Raw genomic sequence first — 9,492 nt, forward strand, 5'->3', positions numbered from 1 at the left:
TGCAGGTTCATAAAATTTCTTAAAACACAAAAATTTATTCTGAATAAATCATTTTATACAGTAATCACTGAAAAAGATGTTCATTACTTAGCTGTGTACTTAACAAATCATCTAAACAAAATATGGCAATACAAAAATTTAAGAAATTTACAAAGCTGTACAAAATAACTTAATATTTAAAAAGACTGATACAGTCTATAAAATTTCAAGACAGCTGTACAATTACAGATCTACAGTTCTCAGGGGAAAAAAGAAAGGATGCTTTAAAGCTTCTTTGAGAGTAATCCTCTTAACTGGGTCATACTCCAGCATTTTCTGAATGAGGTCAAAGAGATGCTCATGTTCAGCATCCTGAGAAAGCATAAATTCCTGAAATGAAAAGAAACAATCAACAGGCTTTTCTACTACCATTTATTTATTTATAATTTTATTTCCCCACCATAAAAAGATGGGAAACTCAAGGACCACTTAAGCAACAACCCAGGTTTACCTTCAGAGGTTTGCAGCGCCTTGCAACATATCTGCCAGCAGAACTGTGTTCATCCCAGTCTAATCGATCATGATGGAAATATTTACGTTTCCTAAGAGTAAATCAATACCCATTCATGTTTATAATGTTGACAATGAAAACTTAAAACATCTAGCAAAAATGACTGGTTTTATCAACTATTATGCTTTTATAGATCAAAGATTAATACTTTTCTAGAGATTTAAAAGGCAGCCTAGAGACAGTTATTGGCTTCCCATCAAGGTGATCAGCTACTTAATTAAAAAAAATATCAGTCTGATTTCATTGTTTTAGAGTTCTAATCAGGACAGGCAACCAAGTGGTACTAAGGATGACACTGTTAAAATAAAACATACCTGGTTTTCTGTATCATATGTTTTGGTAAAGGTCCAAGAATCCTTTCCATCATTGCTAAGTGCTCCTTACTATCATGTGTCTGAAATAGTAAGGAAGACTTGTTAACTACCTTTACTTGCACACTGTGCTTTGTTCTCATTAAACATAGCTGCTATGTTTCTAGGCCATACATTAGAGGACACAAGGAAGGTGATCACTAAAAAAGGTTTACTTTTAGCAAGTTACAGCTGACAACAAATATTAAGGCTTACAGATCAAAATCACCAAAGGTTTCACCTAATCCAACAAGGTTGTTTATAATAAACTTTAAAATGTTTTAAATAAAATGATAAATTATTAAGGAAATACAAATGCCCAACAGCATCAGAATTACATTTTTATTTCTTTATACTTATTTATAATTAAGTCTATGAGAGAAAAAAGCTACCTAAAAATGGGTACTTGAGTTAAAAATATTCACATAAACAAGCATTTTTCTTGTGCAACAACACTGAAATAGATCATTATCACTTACTGGAAATACTGTAAATCCAAGGTAGTACTCAATAAGAATACATCCTATGCTCCAGACGTCACATGGCTGGGACCACCCTAAGGCTGCAAAATAAAGCAAGCTGTTAGAAAAAAATTCTTAATATTTCTTAACATTTAAAAAAAAGTGTATAATTTCATGTTTGACCTGGAAAAGACCCTAAAGGACAAGCACTTAATCCAAGAGTAAATATAATAGCACAGTATGTAAGAGTTTGGGCTCTTGGAGACATCTGGTTTCAGTCCCAACTCTGGCTCTTGCAACTAGTAAATTGGGGGAAAAAATTTTTTTATGAGTCTCTATTTCCTAACTTATAAAATGGGAGCTAGCTACACCATACAAGGACCTACTGGACATGCAAAGTATCTGGGATATTTATGTTTAAAACTCCACCACGTATTACAAACGTGCAAACTAAATTCCAGAAAGGTTAACCCACTTACTCAAAAGTCCCAGAGCTGGCTATTTCAAACAAATAAGAGCTTAAAATCCTTAATGTGTTTTATGAGAATAATTCCTTAAAGAGAAAAAGATTAAAAGTCTCCACCCAAAATAAGACCTAGAACTATAATTTTAAAATCAGCTGCAGTAAGGACATATAAAGGTTCCCAAAGCAAAATTAAATACTTACCTAAAATAACTTCAGGTGCCCTATAATGTCTTGTAGATACCAATGTGCTGTGATGTTCATCATCATATGTTGCACTTCCAAAGTCTACAACTTTAATATCTGGATTTATTAAGGTACGTTCATCACGTTTCTGAAAACCATAAATGATGGTTAAAGAGGCATAATATTAAGAAAAAGTATTCCTTTAAAACTGAAGATAATACATTGAAAACTTACCATTTTGGGATTATATGCCTCTGTGTAGTCAGATTGCACAAACAAGATGTTTTCAGGCTTTAAGTCTGTGTGAGTCAACTTATTACTGTGCAAAACTGAGAATAAAACAGAAAAAGTTGTTGCAATCTAAATCAAAACCCCAAAACCTAACCAAACCTCTCTGATGCCTTTTTCACAAGTCTAAAGAAGCAATCAACATTCAATAATAGCCTGCTAGAAAACCACCAGTAACTGAAAACCATTAGCCTCCTTAAAAAACTAGTCCACTGACAGCTAACTGCTTAAAAAAATGAATTATCCTTCTCTCTTATGAGCTGAGATTTGCCATTCCTTAATTTTAACCCAGTGTTTCTAGGTTAGTATTTTTAGGAATCAGAAAGGCTATATCATCTTCTATGTGACAATGCATTAATATACTATTTACTGAATGAAAGGCAGTAAACTGACCAATAACTTGTTATCAACTACGTCTTTGTTATACCTATTTTTAAGTCAGGCTTCAAAGTCCTAGTATGTTAGACCCCATTTTTTTTCTTAAAGAAAGATCCAAATCAGTCTGCTATAAAATTAGTCTCAATAAACACAGGTTTCCAGAAGATATGCCAAAGTACTTACAATTCACAGACTTGCATATCTGATGTGCCATCTTCCTGATATGATCCAGTCGAAATGGCAGAAAACCATTTTCTTTAATAAAGTCATAAGTACTAAGCCCCAGCAGTTCAAACACAATGCAAATGTGCCCATGATGCTCAAACCACTCCAACATCTGGACACAACGGCTATAAATACATGAAAAATAACTTAGTACAGCTTCTCACAATTAAACTCTACCTAAGGCCATTTCTAAGTTCTATTGGGTTGTCGGAAAAGTCATGACGCATTTTTGCAATGAAAAACATATTTAGTTACAATATTTTGGTACTTACAATGTACTGCTGGGGTCTGTTGCATTCAAGTGTTCCAGAACTTGTATTTCTGAGCGAGCAGCTTCACAGTATCTATCCACATTTTTAACTATTTTTACTGCTACACGTCTATCTCCCCTGTCAGAAAGAGTAAATCCAAGTTCAAAAAAATGAAAGATACTTAATTGCATTTTTCCACCACTCTCTTCAAACAGTACTACTTCTACTTTGATTCACTGTATTTGTTTTCTTGAATGTATGCCCCAGAATTCAATTTTGTCTGATTATATATAAGTCCTCTCTTCTAATTGCAACTTAATGTAAGTAACTAGAATGACCTTTGGACATATGGTAGGACTGGTTAATACAAATACATGTTGAGTGACACACATTTCTTTCATCAGACCACCACTCACATGAGTTTATTTTTGTCCTTCAACTAAACTACAATATATATCAACAATTTTAATTTAACAAGAAGATTTGGATATTATCGCCTCAATTTGCATTCCAACATTCAAAACAAATGTATGTAAAACAGTTTCTTCCTATAGTACCTGTCACTGGCAAATAGTATCTCAAATCTTCCTTTAGTCCACATTACCAATCAAGTTGGGATACTGTAGGGGTACAGTAAGAAGCTTTAGCTCTCAGAATCTTACCAATAGTAAGATGATCCTCTAACAATAGACAGGATAATAATTTCACAGAACAAAAAAGGTAACAAAAAAATTTCTTATGTTATGTTAAGCAATTTCAATCAATAGTTTGATGGGCATAGATAATTAAACTTCTGACAACAATCTAGAAAAATTCTCAGCCCTGGTTGTGCTATCAGGATGAATTATGGTACCTTTTTGAATCTAAAAATATAGGTTTGTAGGGAACTACCCTGAAGACTGCTTCAATAGGTATGAGGTAAGCAAAGCTCCAAAGACCGATAACATAAAACCAAGACTGAGAACCAATGATCTGTTGAGGTAGAGGGGGGTAATGTTCACAATCATGCCCAGTGAGATAACAAAAGAACAAAATCTGTTCTCAGCTTAAAATTGAAATTAGAGGCTGCATATACTATTATTTGCTACTGCTTAAAAATACAAACAGCTAGTGCCTTCGACTGGGAGTTCAAGTAAAAAACCCAAGCTAAAGGGGTAAAAATCTTAACTAATGGTCAGACCATATTCTAAAGCTAAATGAAGTTTCTATACTGTTAACCACCCCAAGTACAATCTCAGGCTAGGAAACTTACGCTTTATGATCGATGCACTCCACGACTTTTCCAAAAGCTCCTTCACCTAAAGTATCAACAATTTCATCTAAAAGAGAAAAATAAATCTGTCACATCAAGAAGTGAAAACATTTTACTTATCATAATAATTGCTATAAATGCAGATTATTCTAGTTGATGCTACAAATTTCCCTATTATTATTTTATTGGTCAACACTGCCAAAAAACATGTAACTATTTTTAGGTCTAATTTCATTCTTAAAGCTTATTTCATTAACTTGAATTACTGTTTTGGAAGTTCTACATAACATTAAATTTTTAAAGAAAGCAAAAACACAATTCCCCCCACCACCAAAAGAAATGGAAAAAAACAAAACAAAACAAAACAAAAAAACAGAGAAAGAAAAAAAGATTTCCAAATCCCTGAAATCTTAAAACTATATATATAGATTATGTTATCTGAAAAGTTAATAAGTGTTGAAAAATATTCTATACATCTTGCACTTAGTACGTCTCCACTCTGACAGATCAGGTGACCCTCCTCATCATCCTCTACACTCCTGGTTCTTTTCCTTCGGTGACTCTTCTGGAAACGTCAAGTGGGCGGCACCAAGATCATCCAGCCAATCAATATACCCGAGTGAATTCAGGGCAGAATACGAAATTCATTCAGCGGGGAGATATTCAGGCATTCAGATACACGCCAGGCCACAAACGGTTGGCAGGAGCAATTTCAAATTCAGTCCCCAGAAATTCACAGGGCACATAGTTTATGTTAACAGGAGAAAAACATGGCAAGGAACAGATTTTCAGATAAGATACTCAAAGTGGCAAGGCAACAAAACATAATACAATTGTTTTCTTGTTTTAAAAAATGGCTTAGTTGTAGCATTCACTGAAACATAATTTTAAGTTCCTAGTGTCCTAGTATTGCAAAACTGTAGGATGTAATATTTACTTGTCAAAGCAGACTGCGGCCAAATTAAGATTTCCTAACTAATCTAAGAAAACAAATACTGAAACAGTAAATAAAATTAAAGTCCTAGTTTTGGGGAGAAAAAAAGATTTGGTATACAAGAATAACACTACGGCATTTTAAATGTTATCTGAGCTGATCTCCAAATTAATACACATCTCACAATGTTCAAATCTGTTAAGTGGTTTGCTTAGTGAAAAAAAAGATCAGAGCACATGCTTTGCTAGAACAAAGAGGAACACTTAATCCTCATATAAAAAATAAAACGCCTACTCTAGTTTTGTGATCAAGCTTCAATGTATCAAAACAAATCAGATGTCTTTAAGTACCATAAAAAAATGTCAGACTGTCTTGTAATCATTGCTATAAACTAACCTAAATTAAATGGCCTCCACTATTTCACTGGAATGATAATTAGTTGCCAACTAGGAATAAAATCTAGTAATTATATAACTAAATATGTACCATACGTTGGGAATTTCCTATTCAATGCACAAACAGAAAGAATCCTGCAAGTTAAAATTGAGATGACTTCATCTTAAACAGAACTTTCTCAAATGATCAAACATAAATTCAAACTTTCCTGTTCCACAAGGGAAATAAAATTTCCAAAATGTTTTAAAAGAGCTCATACCCCATGAGAACGATGATGTGAAGAACTGTAGTGAATCCTGTGTTTGCTTTTATAACTACTTCTTCCACTTCTACCAGAGGACTTGCTACTATGGTTCTGATATCTGCTTTCATGGTCCCTATGGCGATGTCCAGGTTCACACCCTTGACTGTAGTCATTTCTGTATTCATCAACGTAGCGTCGACTATAATAATCTTTCTCATTTATGGATCTGCTTTCCAAATAATGGCTAGAAAAGTATAAAAAATTTTGCCATGCTTTATGCTAATATGAAACACCCTCAAATTCTCAGTAAATCTCTTAGGACAGTACTCTTTAATAAGATTTTGTTTTCCCCACTAACAAAGAAATCCACACAATTTTACCAACATTACAAGCCATCACTGGAAACAGGAAGGAATGGTCATCACGGCTACTTAAGTGACACTAGTTTGAATCATGAAACTATATCCCCCCCCCGTTTTATTGACATATTGACGTAGTGATAATGTTTTAAATACATTTTTTATACATAATGCCCTCCTTACCTATCAGATGTTTTAGAGTGATTATATTTGCAGCGCTTACTCTCCCGGGCACTGCTATGCGATCTCTTCTTTCTTTTATGACTGCTGCTGCTCCTCCATTTTGCATAATCCCAATCTTTTTCATCCCAATCAGGGCAGTAAGATCTCTTTGAGTGTCTCATCTACATAAAAGACAAATTTCCCCCAATTATATAGTATCTCACATGTCAACACTGGGCAGTTTAATAAAACTCTTCTTTGCAAATTCACTCTAGCTGTGACGTGTTCCTTTAAATCAAAGTTCAAAAGTCACTGTCACCCAATCTGAAATCACCAATAAACCCAAAGACTGCTCTGTCCCATAATGTAGAGTCTGAACTTTTTTCATAGGTATTTTGCATTATGTATATCATGGTTGGATTTACTGGAAGACTGCAGTAAAACAAAGGGGGGGACCCCCAATTTATCTATTTTGGTAAAATCGTATCCCTTTCCTGACAGAAATTTACTATAGATCCACATATTTAATTCTCCGCATCAAAACGCGTTATCAGCAGAAACTAGCCTCCAACTCACTTGCAATCACAAATGTTCTTCTCAACAGAGCCATCATTAGTGAAAATTTCTGTAAAGGGAATAAATCGATCAAACTATCGAAGCCTGAAGTCAACGATAGCATTAGAAAATGACAAAATATCGTCTTCTGAGTACCATTCCCCGGCACGAATTTATGTAACAAAACCTCGCTTCTCCTAAAAGCAATCTTACACAATTTGGGGGAGGACGGGGCCACCTTCCTTTCAGAAATGTTTCGAACAAAAATCCCTAACTTAAAAAAGAAAAAAAAAAAAGGGCATTTTATAGAAATGAATTTTCATCAACTACCACTCTTACCAGTGCTAACTGCCCGGACTCCACCATACCTCTACACTCAAGTCTGAATCAAAACACTCCAACTGTTCCCCCGAGTGTGGAGGCGCAGAACCTTAACGCTTAAAATGTCTGTTCACACGCTCCTTCAAATACTGTATTAGGCTCTCTTTCCTCGGGTTTCTAGACCCAGACTCCACTGAGGGGAAAGGCACTCCAGATTTCACTCCAATCCGTTAAGACTCAGCCTGACATTAAGTGATATTGCCTTACACCAGGTCAATGTGTTCCGTCTTTGTCTCCACTTACTAAGAACACAGTTGCTCACAAAAGCGTGACTTCCGCACATTCCAGAACCCAAGTAAACACCACCCACAACAGGAAGTGCCGCCGCCTCCGCTCCGCCGCCATTTCATGGCTCGGCCGAGGCAGCCGCCGCTGACAAGATGGCGGCCGCAGGCCTGGCTCAGCCCTCCCAACCCCCTCTGAGGAAGGCGAAACGTTCGAGGGGCGCTCCCCGCTTCACAAGCTCTGTCACTACCCTCCGCCAGTATCTGGGGTGTCGATGTTCAAACAGAAACCAGCAGAGACAGTGTCGGCAGAGGTGGGAAGTCGAACGGGGCCGCCTTTGTGCAGCGCAGGGAGTGGGGGGAGGGTAAAGGGGGTCGTCGTGCAGCCGACTCTGGGCGGCCAACAAGCTTGGAGAAGAGACATCGCCTGGCGCTCTCCACGCACAGAAAAACGGACGTGACACCTAGCCCGCTTCCACCTGTGTCTTACCGTCCTGGTCAGAGTCCAAGCCGAAGGACGCAAAGCTTGCAGCGCAAACACGGAGAAGGACCAACTGGCCGCGATGGGCTCCGACAGCAAAATGGAGCTGAGAGCTGCAGAGTCCAGACTGTTCTCGAAAACACTGATGACGCTAAGAGCGCGTCTCCGCCTCGGGGCGGGGCGGCGCGTGCACGCGGGTTGGGTGGTGCGATGGCACGCGGTGGCCGCCCTGTGCGCGTGCGCCGGGTCGGAATCCTGAGCGACCGAGAGTGGAAACACTGCTGTGAGGATTGGGAATTGTCTCGTCCATGCTCGTTAAACATTGTATTTGTGAATGCTGGAAACGAGGAAAAGCGAGAAAACCCGGGTACAAAATAGCCTGTACCTTGATTACACCCACTAAAACAATGCTTTAAAAAGAATGACAGCACCTGCATCAAATAGTCCCAAGTTAGTGATTGTCTGGATTTCAGCTTTTTTGTTGTTGTTCGGTTCTGAGACCTATTTAAAACTTAAGCCTTGAGTGACTGGGAGCCACGCGCACTGAAATTGGAATGGAAAGAGTTTCCCGAGGCTTTAAAAATGGAAATGAGTGGGCAAAAAAGACAGGAAGTGGGGACTCATCACAGTTCAGCAACATTTCAGCATTTAGGAAGAAGGTTTCTCCAGTGCCAAGACCGAGTAAGCTGTAAAGGAGGAAAATGGAAGTTAGCGAAGAAAAGACAAGAGTATCAGGAAATCTCTGAACAAAAATCAACTGCAATTTGATAAAGTGCTAATCCTGACTCCCATACCTGCCCTCCTCCATTTTTCACTTGGAAAAAAAGTCCTCACTCTTTCCAAATTTAGTGGAAAACAAAATTACCACACGTTACACTAAAGGATATGTTGACTAGTTATATTTGCACAGAAGAGCAAATTAGATAACCAGCCCTATACGGATGTATAACTATTGTAATGAGGAATATACATTACCCAAATTCCTATGGTGGTTTATATTTCTTAAGCCCCTCTTCTCAATGGATTTGAAAGTGCCTTAAAACCATTAGTACTTAAATCCTTACATAGAGGCCACAATGTATAAGATAAATATTCCACAGGAGAAATACACCACAGTGACTTGTGAAATTTATAGCTGTTCAGGATGCTTCAGTATACTGGGGGTGCCAAAAAAATGAATGTAAGTGGACACTTTGGTCAACGTTGCTCAAGCAGTAGTTGGCCGTAATCAGAAGTGTCTGGATGCTGATGGTAACCACTTTGAGCAGCTCTTGTAATTGCAGAAGTCAAACGTGACTTGTATTCATCTGTTGTTATTGGTGTATATGAATAGCTTTTTCTCTCAAAATGTG

The 9,492-nt window shown here is 37.3% G+C and overlaps 1 protein-coding gene across 3 annotated transcripts; it reads right to left on the minus strand.

Annotated features, from left to right (window-relative positions):
- On the minus strand, window positions 1-8,315 carry CLK1 (CDC like kinase 1). 3 transcript variants are annotated; one of them, XM_019635733.1, is made up of 13 exons: window positions 8,150-8,315; window positions 6,521-6,681; window positions 5,994-6,222; window positions 4,879-4,969; window positions 4,405-4,471; window positions 3,174-3,290; window positions 2,860-3,026; window positions 2,245-2,339; window positions 2,029-2,158; window positions 1,380-1,462; window positions 865-944; window positions 491-581; window positions 1-369 (listed from the first exon to the last, which is right to left on the minus strand). In XM_019635733.1, exons 2-13 carry the CDS (start codon window positions 6,679-6,681, stop codon window positions 223-225), a joined length of 1,458 nt encoding a protein of 485 aa, XP_019491278.1. In that variant the 5' UTR covers window positions 8,150-8,315; the 3' UTR covers window positions 1-222. The 3 variants fall into 3 exon arrangements, with proteins under 3 accessions (XP_019491278.1, XP_019491279.1, XP_019491280.1); XM_019635734.1 differs by lacking the exon at window positions 4,879-4,969; XM_019635735.1 differs by lacking the exons at window positions 4,879-4,969; window positions 5,994-6,222; window positions 8,150-8,315 and having other exon boundaries at window positions 6,521-6,609.
- Window positions 8,316-9,492: the final 1,177 nt, after the last annotated feature.

Source organism: Hipposideros armiger, unplaced genomic scaffold (assembly GCF_001890085.2).
Source record: "Hipposideros armiger isolate ML-2016 unplaced genomic scaffold, ASM189008v1 scaffold_23, whole genome shotgun sequence".
NCBI classification, from domain to species: Eukaryota; Metazoa; Chordata; class Mammalia; order Chiroptera; family Hipposideridae; genus Hipposideros; species Hipposideros armiger.

Coding starts and splice junctions, on each gene's coding strand:
- CLK1 (XM_019635733.1), bottom strand. CDS start 6,681: ATGAGACACTCAAAGAGATCTTACTGCCCTGATTGGGATGAAAAAGAT. Junction 4,472..4,878: donor AGACGTACTAAGTGCAAGAT/GTATAGAATATT, acceptor TTTCTCTTTTAG/ATGAAATTGTTGATACTTTA. Junction 370..490: donor GGCGCTGCAAACCTCTGAAG/GTAAACCTGGGT, acceptor TTTTCATTTCAG/GAATTTATGCTTTCTCAGGA.